The 20,328-nt window shown below is 27.5% G+C and overlaps 1 protein-coding gene across 1 annotated transcript; it reads left to right on the top strand.

Annotated features, from left to right (window-relative positions):
- The first annotated feature begins 4,311 nt into the window (after nucleotides 1–4,311).
- On the top strand, nucleotides 4,312–18,826 carry LOC112737495 (cellulose synthase-like protein H1). The gene is made up of 9 exons (XM_025787416.3): nucleotides 4,312–4,749; nucleotides 7,083–7,407; nucleotides 9,013–9,141; nucleotides 10,865–10,981; nucleotides 11,111–11,323; nucleotides 12,521–12,629; nucleotides 16,473–16,663; nucleotides 16,747–17,100; nucleotides 18,022–18,826. The coding sequence occupies exons 1-9, from the start codon at nucleotides 4,490–4,492 to the stop codon at nucleotides 18,634–18,636; spliced, it is 2,313 nt and encodes a 770-aa protein (XP_025643201.1). The 5' UTR covers nucleotides 4,312–4,489; the 3' UTR covers nucleotides 18,637–18,826.
- Nucleotides 18,827–20,328: the final 1,502 nt, after the last annotated feature.

The raw sequence follows: 20,328 nt of genomic DNA, 5'->3' as shown, positions 1-20,328 counted from the left end.
GGCTCAGCTCGGCTCACTTCCAGCCCTTTGTCTCAGTGTCCTATCTCTGTAAATAAATGCAACCCAAAAGATCATATTATAATTGAGCATTATTTTAGAGTGGAGATATTTTTAGTCACAATTGATAAGTAATTACAAGAGTTGAATAGTAGATTCAATGATCAAGTAATGGATTTACTAAATTTGAGCTCTACTCTCATGCCTAACGATGTTTACAAAAATTTTGACATTGCTAAGATTTCTATTCCGAAGACTTTAGTGAGCAAGAGAAGATTAATTTGCTTTTTCAACTTCAACATGTTATTCTTGATGTTTGTCAATATTCAGAAATGAAGAATTTATCAACTATTCATGAATTGTATAGATATTTAGCAAAAACAAAAAAGTCAAAGGTGTATTACTTAATTGATAGATTAATTTGTCTGATATTAACTCTTTTAGTTTCTACAATTATTATAGAGTGATCATTTTCAGCAATAAAAATAATGAAGACAAAGCTAAGAAATAAAATGGAGGACGATTTTCTGATGGATAGTTTGGTTATTTACATTAAAAAAAATTGTTAAAAATTTAGTTCTGATTCAATTATTGAAAATTTCAAGTCACTCAAGACTTGAAGAGTACCATTATAAACTATTTTATCTTTTTTATCCGTAGAATTATTTATTTATTATCTTATTAGTAACAAATTTAAAAAATAATTATATTTTTAATATAAATATTATTATATAATTTTTTATGTTAAATTTGTGATCCCCTTAAAATTTTTTTTAAACTCCATCATTGCTTTACAGGTCATCTTAAAATTAATATAATTATCAAATTAAACTATATATATTATATACTTTTTAAATATAATTTTTATTAATGTAAAATGATTGTACACTCGAATGCCTTTTTAATGTCACAGTATCAAAAAATGGAAAATTCACAAATACAGTTATTACTGTATTCTTTCACTGCATAACTCTGCAGGTCATCTTGATCATAGAAATGCTGCATCCTGCATGTGGTTTCTATTATTCATATAACATAATAAAAACATAAAATTAACCAAATTCGACTAAAATAGTAAAATGTCAATGTCTATATTTTTCGTTTAATTCGAAATATGATTGTGTATATATAATTATATATACAGGTTGGAGGCCAATAATTGAGCACGGAAATACAGTAACGGCAGCTAACAACGAAGTGTCACTTTAGACGGCGACTTCTCCATCTCCGAATCTAGTCTCCTGTTTGTTTACGTAATTAATCTCATTTTTCTTTCATTTATTTACGACTCTAATATTCATGTGATTCGTTAATTATCTCCACATATAGTAAGGTCCCCATTCTAAATTAAAATCGCCAGTGCCTGTTACGGTCCCAATCCACTTAATGGCATTGGATTTTTGTGGTATGCTAGTTTTGTTTCAGCATGAGAGAGATTGTATTAAAAAATATTAATATCATTTGGTATTATTATAAACCACACTTAGCTTTTTTTTTTTTTTCTTTTCAAAAATCCTAAGAAAAAAGAAAAATACACGCATAAGTAACTCTCTTCCTATTCGAACAGACAATTTGTTGAAGATTATCTATGGAGTGAATCATACACATGATTAATTAGTATTGGTTTTAGCACCATAATGAGTTAAATATCTTATTGTCAAGGATGATCTCCTAAATTTTAGTGACAAGATCATAATCTTTATATTTGTTGAGATAATACAGATTTTAAAATTGAGTAAAGTATTATTTTTGTCTTTAATGTTTGGGTAAGTTTTAAAATTGTCTCTAACATTTAAATCATTCTATTTAAGTTCATAACATTTTAAAATTGACTCAATATTGTTCTTCAGTTAAGAATCTGTTAACATAATTGACAACAGATCAAAATTGAGACGATTTTAAAACGTTAAAGACTTAAATAGAATGAAAACGTTGGGAACAAAAATAATACATAGAAATAAATTTTAATTTTATCTTTCAATAATATCAATTTTTTACTGTACATAGTATATATTCAATTATTTTTTAATCACATCTAAGTATAAATTACACTTAATCACATTATTTTTATTCTAAATAAATTTATTTTTTTATAATTTTACTCTTAAAGATTTTTAGTTATCATACAATATTTGTAGAATGACTAGTACATATATAAACTTGCAGAAAAAAAATGATATATATATATATATAAAATATAAATCGTACTTTTTGTCTCTAATATATTAAAATTATTTAATGTTTAATTTAGTTAAATTTTATTTTTAATTTTATTCTTCAAGATATCAAATTTTTATGGTAGATAATTATTTTTTAAATTTTATTTTTAATCACATTATTTTTTTAAGTGACTTTATTTTTTATTAAGAGTAAAATTAAATAATTTCAATAATTTTAATTTTGAATAAATTTGGAAAAATAATTATGGTAATAATAACAACTAATTAAATTACGTCGTGTAATTATTATGATTCGGTTGCACGCATCAATTGTTATATTGTATTGTAATATTATAAGTTATAACTTACATACCTCTTACAATTAGTGAAAAATATATTGATCAAATTGTCTATTTTAAATTTAATAAAATATTATATAAATTAAACTTTCTTATTTAAATATATAATATATGTAAAACGTGTGAGATAATAATTTCAATAATTTTAATTTTTTATAATTTTAATCTTTTTACGATAAATAATTATTTAATTTATTTTTTAATTTTGTTCTTAATAAAAAATAATAAATTTACTTAGAAAAAATAATATGATTAAGAATAAATTAAAAAAATACTTGAATAGTTATTTACCAAAAAAATTTGATATTATTGAAAAATAAAACTAAAAATAAAGTTTAACTAAATTAAACATTAAAGAATTTCGATACATTAGAGATAAAAGGTACAATTTATACTTTATTGTGTATATATATATATATATATATCATTTTTTTCTTTTTTGTAAGTTTATGTACTAGTCATTCTACAAATATTTCATGATGACTAAAAATCTTTAAGTGTAAAATTATAAAAAAAAATTATTTAGAATAAAAGTAATGTGATTAAGTGTAATTTATTTATATGTGATTAAAAAATAATTGAATACTATGTATAGTAAAAAATTGATATTATTGAAAGATAAAATTAAATTTATTTTTATGTATTATTTTTGTCCCCAACATTTTCGTTCTATTTAAGTCCCAACGTTTTAAAATCGTCTCAATTTTATTCCGCCGTCAATTCTGTTAACGAATCCCTAATAGTAAGATAACATTGAGCCAATTTTAAAATATTAGAAATTTAAATAAAATAATTTAAATAGAACAACTTTAAAACTTACCCCAAACATTAAGGACAAAAACAATACTTTACAAAAGAATAAAGACATCTCTAAAGACATTTTAAAGTGGAATAGACTTCAAACAATCCAAAACTTAATCCCCATCAGAATTTTTAATAATGCATCCGAAACCAAATATATACTCCTATCAAACGATAAATTAGCATCACAATTGATTTTGTAGAAATTATCTTGAGAGCAGTTTTCCAATTGAGCCGCCAATTTAAGCCACACCTAGCAATTTGCTTACAATATGTCATATGTGGGTTAACTCCTTCTGAATAATGATGGAAAATTTTTAATTTTTTTAATTATTCTTTTAATATCTAAAATAAAAAAGATTTTGATTTTTTTCTCTTTTTAATGTTTTTAAAAAATAATACATAGTAATAATATAAAAATAATTAAAATGATAAATTAGAACTTTCAATAATTATTCAACTTCTTTTAAAAAAATAATGTATATGAAAATACAGCATATACTATAGTCAAAATTTAATTTTATTATAATTTGGAAGTCAAAATAACAACATATAGTAAATATATACTATATTTATTGATCTCTAGATGAGTAAATATATATAGATATGCCATATTGCTTTAATTTATTTTCTTGATAAGAAAAATACTTATTTTCTTACATGTTTTAAAAATTTATTAAAAATTTTAATGTATATTAGAAATAATCACCATTATAATCGCTTAATTTTTTGTATATTTAAAATTTATATTTTTCTCGTAATATTTTACTTTTTATTTTGCAGAATAGATTCATTTATGAAAATTTAATATTTCTGAATATAATCTAAATTCAAATAAAATATAATAAATTAATAATAAATCTAAATATAAAAAAAGTTATAATTAAAAAATTATAAAACCAATATATATAATTATGAATATTCTTAAAATACAAATTAAATATATTTTTAAATTATAAAGATTTCTCCAAACTTCTATTCTTAAACTTTTAAAAGGAACAATGAATTTTATTAATTAAAAGTTATGTTTTGTACTATATTATTTGTTTGATAAGCTAATGTCTAGAGGCGTATACCACTCATTTTTTTTTCTATAAAATAAGGCATATATTATATAGCACTCTATCAATAGAAACATAAGTTTTTCTCTCATCACCTTATTAGGTTGAATCAATGGCAAACCAAACCTCTCTTCCCTTCTATGAAAAACATAGGTTCAAATACAATTTCAAGAGAGTAATGGATGTCTTGATCTTAATCCTGCTGCTACTTCTACTTGGTTACCGAGTCATCTCTTTGGTCAACAACTACAGTTTCCATTGGCTTGGTGCTTTGATATGCGAATCATGGTTCACCTTAGTTTGGATTTTCACCATCACCACACAGTGGAATCCTGCTACTATTAAAACCTATCCAGAACGTCTCTTGCAAAGGTTTTACTTCTATATATCTCGTTTTACTTTTTATTAATAATTTTGAATATTAAAAACCCAAGATTTGTATACACAAAGATGGTATATATAATATGATATACTACAAATTAAAATTGTTTTTATCCTAAGACGATAGATGAGACAAAAAAATCTATCTGCATATTAAAATTAATTATTATATATTTATATATAAATATTTATAATTTAATTTATTATTGTGTATATTTTATATTTTAATATATATTTTATATTGATAATTAATTTTATTAGCTAATTTTACTGGACATCTAATATAATAATAAATAAAAATTATTAAAAAATTTAATATATTTAATTAAATTATTATTTAAGAATTTTCGTTTATTATCTTTATACGAAAATAATAACTCTATGTGAGTAGTTACCGTATAACATTACTCTATTACTATCACTCGTTTATTAATAAATAAAGTTATGTTGCACTATATTGTATTGTTGGTTGCTTGCATGCTTGTTGATAGTGCATGTGTATGTGTTTGGTTTTTACTCTTTCTTCTTTCCATTAATAAAATAAAATTATTATATATGTTTCATATGTTGATTTGAACCGAACATAATAAATAAATAAATAAATAGATTAGTGAACTCGATCAGATACGTACACTTCATCTATGGAATTAGATGAACCGAGCCATCTTTTTCCCTCGGTTCCATCTAGGGGTGGCAAAGCAGGTCGGGCCGCCCCGCCTCGTCCCGTCCCGTCTAGGCCCGCCTCATAAATGGGGCGGATCGACCCGCCCCACCAACTAAAATGGATTTAAAATGTTAGTCCGCCCTGCTTTATGGTAGATTGGTGAGTTGGCGGGCTAGTCCACTTGACTTTTTTTTTTTTTAAATAAAATTCATTAAAATTAACTAAAAAATAATAATTAAAAAATCAAATACAATAAAAAATAGTCAAATTATAATATAATTTTTTTACTATTTTTTAATTTTTAATTTTAATAAAATTGTTCAAAATAATATTTGTTAATAGAATCATCTTTATTTTAAAAATTAAGTCACATAATTTGAGCTTATATTCGAAATTGTAAAATAAAATAAATAAAAATAACTATAAAAAGAAAAAAAACTAAAAATAAAAAAAATTCAAAAATTCTATAATTATTAATTTTATAATAATAATCACTCTTTTATTTAATAAAAAATAAAAATCTTCGGTTCGGCGGATCAGCCCATCCCGTCTCGTCAAAACTCACCAATTTGGCGGTGCGGGTTTGACGGGTTTTTTTAATTTGGCATGCTTCAAATCCTAGCCCGATCCGTGGGTTTAGCGGATCGACTCGATGGGTTCGACCCGTTTTGCCACCCCTAATACTTCCATCTAGCTGTCCAAGAGCTTCTACCATTTTATAGATTTATTATAATATAGAAGAAATGTTTAGTATTTAAAGAATTTTAAATCCGACGTTGGATCTTAATAAATTTTTATTGATTATAAATCTTCTAAAAAATTATTTTTATCGAATAAATTATTTTTTTATTTTAAATAAAGACTAATTTCAGTAGTTTTTTTTAGATTTAATTATTTTATAACAAAAATTTAATTAAAACTGACAAAAGGATCAATTTATCCGATAAAAAAATTTTTAAAAACTTAGTGAATAAAGTTTTAGAGTAAAGTATTAAATTGGTCTAGTCACCAAAAAAAAAGTATTAAATTGGTCTCTTACGTTGGGCGTAATTCTGGTCCTTAAAGTTTATTAAATCAAAAAAAGTTTCATTTAGCTTATCAACATAGTCCCACCGTGAGGTCAAAGTTAAATAATTAACGAAATGTCTTACATGACAGCGAACAAAGTCGATAATCTGAAGAATAAATACAAGCTCCAGAGACATAAATATATTATCGACCTTATTCTTGTACTACTGTTATATAGGACATTTCGTTAATTATTTAACTTTGACTTTACAGTAGGACTATATTATTGAAATTAAATAAAAAAATTTTAAATTCAAATAGAACACTTTAAACCTTAAAAACCAAAACAAAATTACGCTCAAACGTAAAAAACTAATTTAGTATTTTACACAAAATTTTATTAAAAATCAAAATGCTTAATTTAAAATTTATCGATAATATATATGTCTTCCTAACATATATTTTAAAGGAATTTTTTAATGCAGTGAAAAAATGATTTTTATCTCTTAATTAATATTTCTTAGGATATTCTTTAATTAAATTCTATTATTATTACTAATGAATTAAATTATTTAGACACTAATTACCCAATAAATTACCATTTTATTTATTAAATATAAAATTAAGTTAATTAAAATGATGAATATTGTAGGTTGCAAGAGCTTCCGGCGGTTGATTTATTTGTGACAACAGCAGATCCTGTGCTAGAACCGCCGATAATGACAGTGAACACAGTTTTGTCATTGTTGGCAATGGAATACCCAAGTGACAAGCTAGCATGTTATGTTTCAGATGATGCGTGTTCCCCTCTCACCTTCTACGCTCTTCAAGAAGCTTCTAAATTTGCCAAGCATTGGGTTCCTTTCTGTAAGAAATTCAATGTCCAAGTTAGAGCTCCATTTAAATACTTCTCTCATGTGCCTTATGATCATCACTTATCAACGCAACAATTCAAACAAGAATGCCTAAGGATGAAGGTATATATATATATATATTATGCTCACACCAAATATAGTTACTCATTTTTTTATTGTAAAATTACTTTTTTTTTTCCTTTTTTTTTTCAGAAATTTTAATTAGAATTAATAACTTAGTGTTAAAAATTTATTATTTAAGATTTAAAATTTAAAATTAAAAAAAGATAATTTTAGAATATTGAAAAAAATTGAATTTTTTAATTAAAACTCTAATTCAGTGTAAATAATTTTCATCCCATGCATGAATTAAATTTTGGAATATATATAATACTTCTATATATAAAAATAAAATTATAAACTATTAAAAATAAGAAAAAAATATTATTTATCTATCAAATAATAAAAAACTGGCTTTTAGTTATTCAATATTAATTTTTCTTTTTTAATTATAGAAATTTTTATTTTTTAGAGAATTAAAATTTAAAATTTAAGATAAATAGAATAATTTAAAAAATTAACTGATATTATCTGCAATTAATTAAATTTTAATTAATATTCCTTATTTTAATTTTTGGTCAATTCTATGGTACTTATGAGTTGGTGTCTAAATTTTGTCTAACTTATTTTTTGTAATAAATTTTGATTTTTTAAAATTATTTATTTTTATATCTTTTAAATTAAATATTAATTTTTAACTTTTTTAATAAGTAAATACCACTTTTTAGATATCATAACATTCATCTTAATTTTTATACATAATTATTATAAGTAAAATTATTAATTTTTAGGGTAAAACACCTAAATAAATCAAGGAGCCACCAATACTCAATAGTTCCAAAATGAAAAACGTTATGTAGATGTCTCCATGCATATATCTATGTATATCGAATTGATTTATTTCAAATTACACATTCTGGTACTAAAGTAAATCAGTTTGAGTCGAATTAGTAGGGTTATTGGTAAATCGAAGTTATTTTATTCGAATTACCAAGGATTGATATTCAAAATATAGCCTATGAATAGTAAATCGAATCAACTAAATTTACTACTCACATGTTATATTTCGAATCAACTAGGGTTGTTCAATAGTAAATCGAATCTAATTGATTCGATTCACTACTCATAGGCTATATTTCAAATATCAATCATTGGTAATTCGAATCAAATAACTTAGATTTATTAATAACCCTACTAATTCGATTCAAACTGATTCGATTTAGTACCAAAATATATAATTCGATTTATATAAATATATGCATGGAGATATTTACGTAACGTTTTTTATTTTAAGACTATTGGATAATATTTGTGGCTCCTTAATTTATTTAAGTATTTTATCCTTTTTATCTAATGTATATATAATTTTAATTTTAAATTATAAATATTTTGTGTGTTTTTTAAATTATAAATATATTAATATTTAATAAAATTTATTTTAGTATATTTTTACTCTCATGATAAACAATTTTGGGTATGTCGGTGGTGACCACATATAAGGACAAAAGTAGGAAAGAAGATTAGGCGTATGTACATGTGTTGTAGTCTTGTAGACCATGGTAACACATGCGATTTATGCTTATATGTGCAGAGGGTCAGATTTATCTGACCATTCTGAGCGCAGACAAATAATGTTGGTGTATGTATGTGTTGTGTGTTTGTCATCAGGACATGTATGATAATCTTAGCCGCAGAATAGAAGAAGCTTGCCGAACATCAATTCCATCCTGCCCACTTGACGGAGATTTTGCAGTTTTCTTAAACACCCAAAGGGATAATCATCCCACCATAATCAAGGTGCGAGTATATCCTCAATTATCCACCAAAATAGAAAGTTTTATACACTATGTAATATCGATTAATTTTGATGTATCCACGATATAAAACATTTTGTACAACGTTTATTCTATGTTTGGTTGAAGAAAAAATAGTAGAAAAAAATTAAATAAAAAATAATTTTTTTTATTTGGTTATCAAGAAAAAAAAAATTTATGTGAATCTTACTAAACAAATATTTTTCATCACAAATAAAAAAATAAGAAAAAATGCTATATATTTTGTACTACCTTTAGTTATATTATTATTAATAATTATTAATACAAATTTAGTTTTAATATATTATTATAATAAAGATTCATATTTAAATATTATATGTATTAGATAAGTAATTTAAATTAAATATATAAAATTATAATATTTTATAATATTTATAAAATGTAATCAAACATGAATAAATAAAAATATTTATATTTTATTTTATGATAAAGATATTAATATAATTTTATACTATTATATTTTTTTTATTCAAACAAAAAAAAATCTTTCTATTTTCTTTTCATCTATTTTCTATTCATTCAAAAAACATTTAAATAACTCCATTTTTTTATTTTTTTTATTTTTTTTTATTTTTTTTCTACATCCAAATAAAGTGTTAATTATATTATTTATTTAGATGATTATATATGTCTGTTAATATTAAATACAATTATTTTTATTATAATATGATATTATTTGATTGAGAATGTGAAAACAAAAAAAAAAAAACAAAATTCTTCTTTTAGTTTAGAGCTAATAAAAATGGCTAGATGTTACAAATGATACCAGTGAGCATTAATGAAATTTTAAGAAAATTAAAAAATATTATAGAACTTAAACTTGGTCTAGAATCAAGTATGATAATGCAAATGATTCTTATCAAATTAGGAGATTCATGAAACTACTTGTAAGTTGTCCAACTTGCATAATTAAAGTTCTAGTTAAAATTTGTAACTTGAAGATAAATTAGTTTAGTTACAATCTTTGACTTAGTCAAAGAATGAGTTGTTACATAAGTTAATATTTTTCAACTTGTCTTACAACTTGATAAAGATGAATGTGAAAGAAAACTCTATTACACACTTATGTAATTTGTGCACAATTTGATCAATTTGTAAACCAAATACACCTCCACAAAATACTATATATAGAAGGTTAAGGTATTTACTAATGTATGTCATATTTTTGTGTAGAATTAGTGAGTGAAACTTAGAGAAAAAAATAGTAAAGTCTCATATATATCTATATTTCATAATACCTAAGAGAATTATAGACCTCTTTATGTTTTGTGAGAAATTATAATTTTATCACTTTATCATATTATTTTTACTATTATTTATATTTTTGTTCAGTTTCATCTATTTTTGTCCATAAATTATAGTTATGTTATTTTATTCCTATTAACTTTGATACCTAACAGAAAATATATATAAAATTATTTAATATAAAATTAAATTTATATAGAAAAAGTATGAGGAGCCAATTTGTAAACAAGAAATCATATTAGTTCAACTCAACTTGAGACAACATAGCTCTTCAATAGTTATATTTTAGATCATTATAAGAATTTGATTATCAGGGATTAATTTGCACTTGTCTTTTAGAAAAACAAGGGTAAATATAAAATGGTAGTATTAATCTATTTTTCTTGTAATGTGTTAAAATAATAAAATTAACATTGTTAGTTACAATATGAATTTACAAGATCATATGGGAGAATAAGGAAAAGCATTCAGAAGGGTTGCCACATTTGATCTACATATCAAGAGAGAAAAAGCCAAAGCATCCACATCATTACAAAGCTGGTGCCATGAATGCTTTGGTAATTAGCATTGTTTCATTTCATTTCCATCTTCAGCTCTGGAACTTAGTTAATTATTTTAATTAAGAGATACAGTATATTAAAGTGCTTCTTAATTATTTTATTAGTTTTCTTTTTTTAATTTTTCAGACAAAAGTGTCCGGTTTGATGACAAATGCTCCGTTTATTTTGAACGTGGACTGTGACATGTTTGTAAACAATCCAAAGATTGCATTACATGCTATGTGTGTGTTGCTTGATGCTAAGGGACAAAAAGAAGTTGCATTTGTTCAGTGTCCCCAACAATTTTATGGTAAATTGAAGGATGATCCTCTTGGAAATCAAATGGTGGTTCTCTTTAAGGTGAGTGTAATAACTAATATAATATAATTAAGTACTTTTATATCTGCAGACAATTTTTTATCTTGTCATATTTGTTACCCAAAATGATAAATAATCTTAGAACAAAAAGTACTAAACTTTCTTTCCAGTGTGAAAATTTACAGAGCCATTTATTTGTTGAGTTTGATCAGGAAATTAATTTTTTCAGTTAATATCAATTAATTTTTTAAATTATTTTTTATCTTAAATTTTAAATTCTAAATTTTAAATTCTATATTTTAAAATTTAAATCTTTTAAAAAAATTAGAGTTAAATAAAGTAATTTTACGATAATAAAAAAATTGACTAATTAAATTTGGCTCCTTATATATACTTAATTTTATTTGTTTGTACTATTAATATTTAGAGAGCTACTTAAATAAAGACGCCAAAAGATCTTTTTTTAAAGATGTTTTTTAACAATTAAAATTTAATATATGTAATTGATTAGATCGTATTATTTCTGTCATAATTAGATCGGACAAACCGATTTAACCAAAAAATTGATAAACCAAATTTTAAATTGGTCTAAATTAATATTTTTTAATAAAAAATTATTATAATACCTCTATTATAGAAAATGGTTAAAATACTCTTATTTTTTATGTGTGTGTATAATAAGAGTATTTTGTTATTTTTTATAATAAGAATATTATAATAATTTTTTATAAAAAATATTAATTTAGATCGATTTAAATAATATAGTTTAATCAGTTATATGTATTGAATTTTAATTACTAAAAAACGTATTAAAAAAATGTTTTAAATGTCTTTATCTAAATAGCTTCTTAATACTTATTCTTATTTGTTTGTTTCTATTATCTTTTTCATTCTCACTGTTTTTGTTTTAGAATTTTGTAGGAAAAAAAAAAGAAAAAGATACCATTTTTTTTAATGTTTAACTGCTAAACCTAAAATTTTATTTCTTTATTTTTCTTACAAAGAAGAGATTGAAATTATAACTTAAAAAGTAGAAAAAAAAAAACAAAAAACAAAAAAACACCGCACCTAATTAAATGTCAAATCTCGGGACCATACATCAGAATCTATAAACCAAGGCTTTGTGATAATCTTGTTCAATTTGTCACTAGCATGCTTATAATTATAGTTAAGCATTGTAAATTATAATCATTAATTGTTTTAAATTTTTCCCTTCCATCATGCATTTAAATGGTGCAGTACCTGGTAAATGGATTAGCAGGACTTCAAGGACCTTTTTATGGAGGAACAAACTGCTTCCATAGAAGAAAAGTTATCTATGGTCTTTCGCCAGATGAAGCAGAAAAAGGTACTCACTTATCATTAATTATCAGAAAAAGTTATTTAATTTATGGAATTATGGTGTTCCAAAAAGGACCTTTTGTCGCTTTCTATTGATGTTGGTATGGACTTGCTCAAAGAGCAAAATCATTGGCTTAGAATTTCTTTTTGGTAAGAGAAATAACTCCGTTGTAAGTATAGTTTTAAATCGACAGATAACGCTCAATCAAAGTTTAATTTTTGGTTGTCACAAGTTCAATCCAATAAAAGTAACCGAGAGTATTAGTCTCGGGTCATTCTCCCTAAGAATCACAATCGAGTGCTCAATTATTGGTTGTGAGTTTCACGGGTTGGGTTAATAAAAGGGGAAGAAATTAAAAAGGCAAGAAATGTAAATCAAACAACTAAAGATAACAATTACTAAAAAGAGGCATTCATGGCAAAGATTAAGAATCAAGACTTTCTATCCTACTCATTAATTATCATACAATAATTAACGAGAACTAATCCTATTTCGTCATCTCCAACATCGAAGGAAGGTATAATGTTATCTTCACATTGAGAGAAAGTCAAATAGGACTAGTTAATCACAATCCATAAGTAATGTTAATGGATACAAGACTAAGACCAACTAATTACTCTAGATCACCAATTTAAATTGGGTATTAATGACTCAAGATTGCCCAATTTCTCTTTCCAAGCCAAGAATGCACAAAATCTACTCTAAAGTCCAACCAAACATTTTGTCATACACTTGGATTGCATGAAATAAAAGCATGGTAAAATAACAAGAAATATAAAATCTACAACTACCAATACAAGAAAATAACAATAACAATTCAATTAAACATCAATGACATGAAAACATAAAATTGCATTAAAGAAAATCCAAATCCAACAATAGTGCATGAATATGAAAAGCCCATAAAAAGGAAATTAACAAGTAAAATTAAGAGAACAAGGATGTAGGAATAAGAAATTGTAAAGAAAACAAGATGAAAACAAGAATTAAACCCTAGATCTAAGAGGAATTAACCTAATTCTACCCTAATTCTAGAGAGAAGAGGGAGCTTCTCTCTCTAAAAAACTACCTAAAACATGGTCCTAAACTAATCTAATTGCTCCCCCTTGTTTCCTCTTAAATTTTGCATCAAATAGCTTCAGAAATGAGTTGGATTTGGATCTGAATGGCTCATAAATCGCCCCCAGCGTATTCACTTTAACGAGGTCACGTGACCAACGTCACGCGTGTGCGTGATCGACGCGTGCGCATCGCCTTGCAAATTCCCTCCTCACGCGTACGCATGGCCTTGAATCCTCCAAATACTCGTTTCTTCATGAATTTTTCATTTTGCATGCTTTTCTCTTCACTTCTTCCATTCAATTCTTGCCTTATAAGCCTGAAATCATTCAACGAACATAACAAGGCATCGAGTGGAATCAAAGTGAATTAAATTTAACAAATTAAAGGCTCAAAAAACATGTTTTTACTCTTAAGCACAAATTAGAGAGAATTAAAAAAATATGCTATTTCATTGAATAAATATAAAATAAATCACAAAATTAGAGTTTATTACTTGTTCCTAGGTCAACATTGAAGCATTAAGATGTTTGGTGTCCAGCTACCAAATTCAATTATTATCTTCTAGAATTGATTTTGGAATAATAAGTAAAAAATTGTTTAGAATATTAAATTTAGCCATTGAGACTGTACATATTTTGGTCGAAATTCTTCTAAACAGTAGTTGGTAAAATAATAAAATAAAATATAATTATTTTTAAATGCCAAAGGCGGTTGCGGACAAGCTGGTTGCACTGCAAAGGAGATTTATGTGGGGTAAGGGGGATGGGAAGGATGGTATCCCATTAGTTAGGTGGGAGTTGGTCCAGGCTCCGAAGAAGGTTGGGGGATTGAGGGTTGGGGATGCAGTGCTGCGAAACACAGCACTATTGTTTAAGTGGTGGTGGCGGTTTTCAAAGGAGGATTGCCCCTTATGGAAGAAAATTGTTTGCTCCTGTAACAATTTGAGCCCTGATGTCATGTTGGTAAATCAGAAGATACCAGAGAAAGGCGGGCCTTGGAAGGACATATGCCAGCTAAACATAGAGGAGCAGCGACTAAGGGATAAATTGGTTACTGGCCTGGCCATGGAAGTAGGGAATGGAAGGAGTACCCTGTTTTGGGAGGATAACTGGGTGCAAGGCGGGCCACTGAAAGTGGCGTTTCCAAGACTATTCCAACCAGCAAGGAGTGGTGGTAGGGGATTGTGGGTTTTGGGATGGATTGGAGTGGATATGGAACTTCCAATGGAGAAGAGAGCTTTTCCAATGGGAGCTGGAACTTGTCCACCAGCTGCACGAGAGGTTACGGCCAGTAAAGCTGTCACAGGGTATGGAGGATAATGTGGTCTGGAAGTTTGATAGTAAGGGTGTGTTTTCTACTAAGTCTCTTATGCGGGTCCTTCAATCGGAGAATCTGCCAGCAGCGATCACAAGCTATAGTTTCACAAGTTCATTGTGGAAAAGAGTGGTGCCTCCGAGGATTGAGGTTTTTGGCTGGTTTGTACTTGTTGGTAGAGTTAATACCAAAGACAGGTTGAGTAGGCTAGGCGTTATTCATCACAGTGATAATATTTGTGTGCTCTGTAACAAGGAGATAGAAACTGTCCAGCATCTATTTCTTTGGTGTGATTTAGCATGGCAAGTGTGGTGCTGTTGGTTGCGGTCAGTTGGTAGAAAGTGGGCTATGCCGGGTTCCATCAGAGGTCTGTTCGAGAGTTGGACTGGTTTGCACACGAGTAAACAAGAGTAGAAGCGGTGGTTGACTGGGTTCTTTGCAGTGATTTGGAACATCTGGTTGGAACGTAATGGTAGGATTTTCAACAATCAGATAGCAGGTGTTGACCTCATACAACAGAAAATGCTTCTGAGCTACAAAGAATGGACGGACAGTAATCCCGGAGAGTGTTGATAGTAGTGTTGGGGATAACAGACTCTATGGTCTTTTTTCTTTGTTCTTTTTCCTTGTTTCTCTATTTGTAGCACATTGACTTATTGCTCCGCTGGTTTGTGTTGAGCTTTCGGTATTTCAAAAAAAAAAATGATAAAACTTATATATGATAGAAAAAATATATATTTAATGATAATTAATTTTATATTTTATTCTTTTTAATTTTTTTTATTTTAGAATTTTATTTTTACATATTTTATATACGTTTGAGATTTTTTATTTTTAATATTTTTTATTTATTTAATTTTATTTCTAATATTTTTAATTTGTGTTCAAATTATTTTTTAATATTTTTTATTTTGTCCTTAATATTTTATATGGAGTTAACATCTAAGAATAATTTTAATATAAAAAATATTAAAACAAATATTAAACATTAAAAATATTTTTTAAAAAAATTACAAATACCACAAAATAAAAAATATTTTACTCTAAGAAAAATTTAGAAACTTGTTATATTAATAATTTATATAGAAAATTAAATTGTGGACCATACTAAATACTGTAATAAAGCAGTTGCGGCTATTACCGCAATAGCATGTATTGTAATTGCAATAAATTAGGACAAATTGCATATTTAAATAAAATAAAATTCTATCAATTTGTAAAATAGAAAAGAAATTCATTGTTTAAGATTTTTCCTTTCAAATCAACTATTTTCGAGCACTAATAAACGCAAATGTATGTATCATCAACGTGTAAATGATGAATAAAAAATTACGGTCCCAATTAACCTGATTTGCTCATTTAATCCATTGGTTAAAAGTTTGGAATTAATTACCAACAAAATTGTTACTATCATGACTGGGATTATTGTTTTTTAAACACCTTAATTAGCTTGTAATAACTTATAATTTTCAGGAAACATGTCATCAGAGAAGGAGCTAAAACAAGAATTTGGTGGTTCAAAAGAGCTTGTGAAATCAGCTGGTGATGTTTTGGAAGGAAGAACATATTCCCCTAATAATGATATCAATATTTCCAAATCACTTGAGTCAGCAAATCAAGTTGCTAGCTGTGGATATGAATATGCCACTGGCTGGGGAGATCAGGTTAGTAGTTTTCAACATAATCATATATTTACATTCTGCAAATCAATTCCATAAAAATTGATGGTTTTATTGTGGAATTTCAGATTGGTTGGAAATATGGATCAATAACAGAGGATGTTCTAACTGGACTTTCAATCCATAAAAAGGGTTGGAGATCTGAATTCTGCACACCAGACCCGATTGCTTTCACAGGCTGTGCACCAATTGGGCTTCCAGCATCAATGGGCCAACAGAAAAGATGGGCCACTGGAATGCTTGAGATCTTCCTTAGTAAGAAGTATTGTCCACTTGTTTGCACCATTTTTGGCAAATTACATTTTAGGCAATTCTTGGCTTATATGTGGATTATGAATTGGGGCTTCCAACCACTTTTTGAAGTCTCTTATGTTTCTCTCCTTACCTATTGCGTTATCACCAACTCCAATTTCATGCCTCAGGTATGCATTAATTTCTTGTTTCTCTTTGGGCCTAGGTCCCTCTAGTTTACCAAAAATATTAACAAGCTATATTTCTGACCCAAAAAATAATAAAAAACAAGCCACATTCATTCATTTTATGATTTCTTAATGTCTTATTACTCTTGGAGTGAATACCCCATTCGACTCCTGACAATTACTTCGAAAGGACAACGAGGTCACCAAGAAAAAAAAAACACCAAATCTAGTGTCTGATATTTTTTTTTTGAGACTGATTAATCCCTGTGCCAAAAAAAAAACCAACATTGACTTTTTTGGACATAGAGACTAATTAGTCCCATAAAAATAAAGCTCAGGAACCGGATTGCATTTTTTTTTGTTAAGAGTCTCGTTGTCTTTCGAGATAATTATCAGGGTCATTTTGGATTTTTTTCCTTACTTCTTATATGTCTTTTTTTTACCATTTAGTTATTCTATATTAAGTGAAGACTTTTATAACTTTAAATAAGAATTATTTACACCAAAATTTTCATTTTAGATGATAATTTTTACTTTACATTCCAATAATAAATAATTATTTCCAATTTTAGAACTTATAAAATGGAAAATTTTTTCATTCTTAATTTCTATTGATGTAATAGTAAAATTATTTTACTTAACCTTACATTTTAAAATGAAATTCTCATTTTAGAATATCCAAATTCTATAATAAATTCATAACAACACTAGTATTCAATTATAAAAAACATTACTATATTTTTCTCTAGACACCTTAGCAATCAATCAATATGCTAACAAATTAGTTCATAAAATCTTAACAAACTTGAAGTTTAATTCAAAAAAAAAAAAAAGTTTCATTTTCTAACAAATTAGTCTCTAGAAAACACTAATGCATTATTATTGTTGCATAAATGAAATTTTTATGTGTTGTTTTTTATCCAGGGACCAGCCCTATCAATTCCTATTACTCTTGTTGTAATTTATATGCTATATACAATACTAGAGTACTTGGCAACAAAGCTATCAATCCAAGAGTGGTGGAACAATCAAAGAATGTCAAGAATATACATCATGAATGCTAGGTTCAGTGGATTTCTTGCCCTGATTCTTAAGCTTCTAAGAATATCCAACACTGTCTTTGACATTACAAGGAAAGATCAAAATTTCTCTAGTCATGATGGCCAAGATTGCTTAGATAATAACAATAATGATGATGGTGGTACCTTCACATTTGATGAATCCTCAGTTTTTGTTCCAGGAACTACTATTTTGCTAATGCAATTGGCAGCAATGGTCATCAAAATTATTGGATTAGTGGGATCAAGGAGTGGGAATAATAATAATAATAATAATAATAATAATAATAATAATAATAATAATGGGTATGGATCAATATGTGACATGTTATGTAGTGTGTATTTGATTCTTTGCTATTGGCCATTTTTGAGAGGGATATTTAGAAGGGGCAAATATGGAATTCCATTTTCCACAATTTTCAAGTCAGCAACACTGGCGTTTCTTTTTGTGAGTCTATGCACACAGACCATTAGTGGTTAATTTTATGGTCTGGAATGGTTATTCATCATACATATAAATATTGGGATTTTTTTTTTTTTTTTTTTAAGTTTACAAATCAATGATGTATCATTGTTATCTATTGATTATTTGTCTTCTTTTACAAGATTGTTTATTACATGTAATGAAATAGTGGTTTGAATCTCAGTTAAGAGAACTATCCTTGTTATAATACACTACTTGCAAATTAGTGTTTAGCTTTCTAATTTTTAAACAAGAGTTAGGGAGCCAATGAAATATTTGTACAATGTGTAAAATGAACATCACCCATAATATTCAGAATAACCATTCGGATATTAGGGATAATAAACATCTCATATTATAAAACCACGCATCCCAAAAGCTTAAACTAATTTTGGAGTTCACTAATGATCGAACTCTTGACCTCTTAACTTTTCAGATCTAAAACTCTAATATCATGTTATAATACCACTCATCCCAGAAGCTTACGCTAATAGAAAAAAATAACACTAATGGTTATATCTCTAATACTCTCTAAACCTCCATTATTATACAAATATTCCATTGACTCCCTATACTTTCTTTTAAAACAAATATTGAGCGATCTTAATATTTTTAAACCCATTTTTTTTTATCTTAAATATATATTTTTTAAAAAAGAAAAATGTTTAGATAAACTACAAATATCACTAGTTTTAAAAAACTATTTCGACCATTTCTTATCGTCATCAATAAACAAAATTAGAGATTAGTCATTAATTTTTAAATGTGCAAGAGTTTCACGGCTAAATATTTTAAAAAACGTTAAAAAGAAAAGGATATTTTCATATTTTTATTTAAAATTTAGTTTTAATATATTGACCTTACAAAATATTTTACATAATCATATTATTATATTAATTTTGTTACGGCTCGGCTCAAACGATATGCAGGCCGACCCGACTCATAGGCCACCCGACTTGAAAGGTCAGGTGCGAGGCGCTCACCAACTGAACCGGACACGCGTTCTTTACAGCTCTCTGCTACAGCTGTATTGGGAAGTTTTGAGGAAGGTGGGTCTGCCTTCGTGGGGCCACTTCTGACATGGTATATATGGGGAGGGTCCTATCCCTCCCCCAAGGTACGTCACATACATCACCTTTTCCCACTTTTCGCCTGCACACCTGACTGACTAGAGCGTCGGAGTGTCTTTGCAGGTGGCATCCCCTCTCTCCACACCAAGATCTTGGGACGTCGGTTACTCCAGCTCCAACCTCGCAATCCGGAACCAGGCGATACCCCACTTTACCAACCGAAGGACCTCCCCGAACCGTCCGGTACCCGAGCTACCGTACATTAGCGCCGTCTGTGGGGACCGCCTAAATGGACGTTGTACAGGGTCCTGGAGAACCAGGCCACGGGGCCGAGCCCAGAGGGGAAGCCTCCGTGGCTTCCTCCCGAGAGCGCACGAGGTCCCCTCCACGACGACCCGAACCGTATTCACGATCTCAAGAGAGACGCCCCTTTGGGGGAACAGGTAGCAATAGCGCCAGAATAATGCAGGAATTGCGTCACAGGATGCAGAACCTGGGTTGCCAGCTGGCAAATCAGGAACATCGCCAACGAACTCCCGAACCAAGCTATTCCCGTTCTCCCGTGACACGGGGAAGAACTCCCCAGATAAGTCATTCCCGGCGCACGCCTAGCCCACGATCTGAATCTGAAAGCGTCTGG

This window comes from Arachis hypogaea, chromosome 13, assembly GCF_003086295.3.
Source record: "Arachis hypogaea cultivar Tifrunner chromosome 13, arahy.Tifrunner.gnm2.J5K5, whole genome shotgun sequence".
NCBI lineage: Eukaryota > Viridiplantae > Streptophyta > Magnoliopsida > Fabales > Fabaceae > Arachis > Arachis hypogaea.
This window is presented reverse-complemented; position numbering and strand designations above follow the sequence as displayed.

Coding starts and splice junctions, on each gene's coding strand:
- LOC112737495 (XM_025787416.3), top strand. CDS start 4,490: ATGGCAAACCAAACCTCTCTTCCCTTCTATGAAAAACATAGGTTCAAA. Junction 7,408..9,012: donor AAGAATGCCTAAGGATGAAG/GTATATATATAT, acceptor GTTTGTCATCAG/GACATGTATGATAATCTTAG. Junction 17,101..18,021: donor ACTCCAATTTCATGCCTCAG/GTATGCATTAAT, acceptor TTTTTTATCCAG/GGACCAGCCCTATCAATTCC.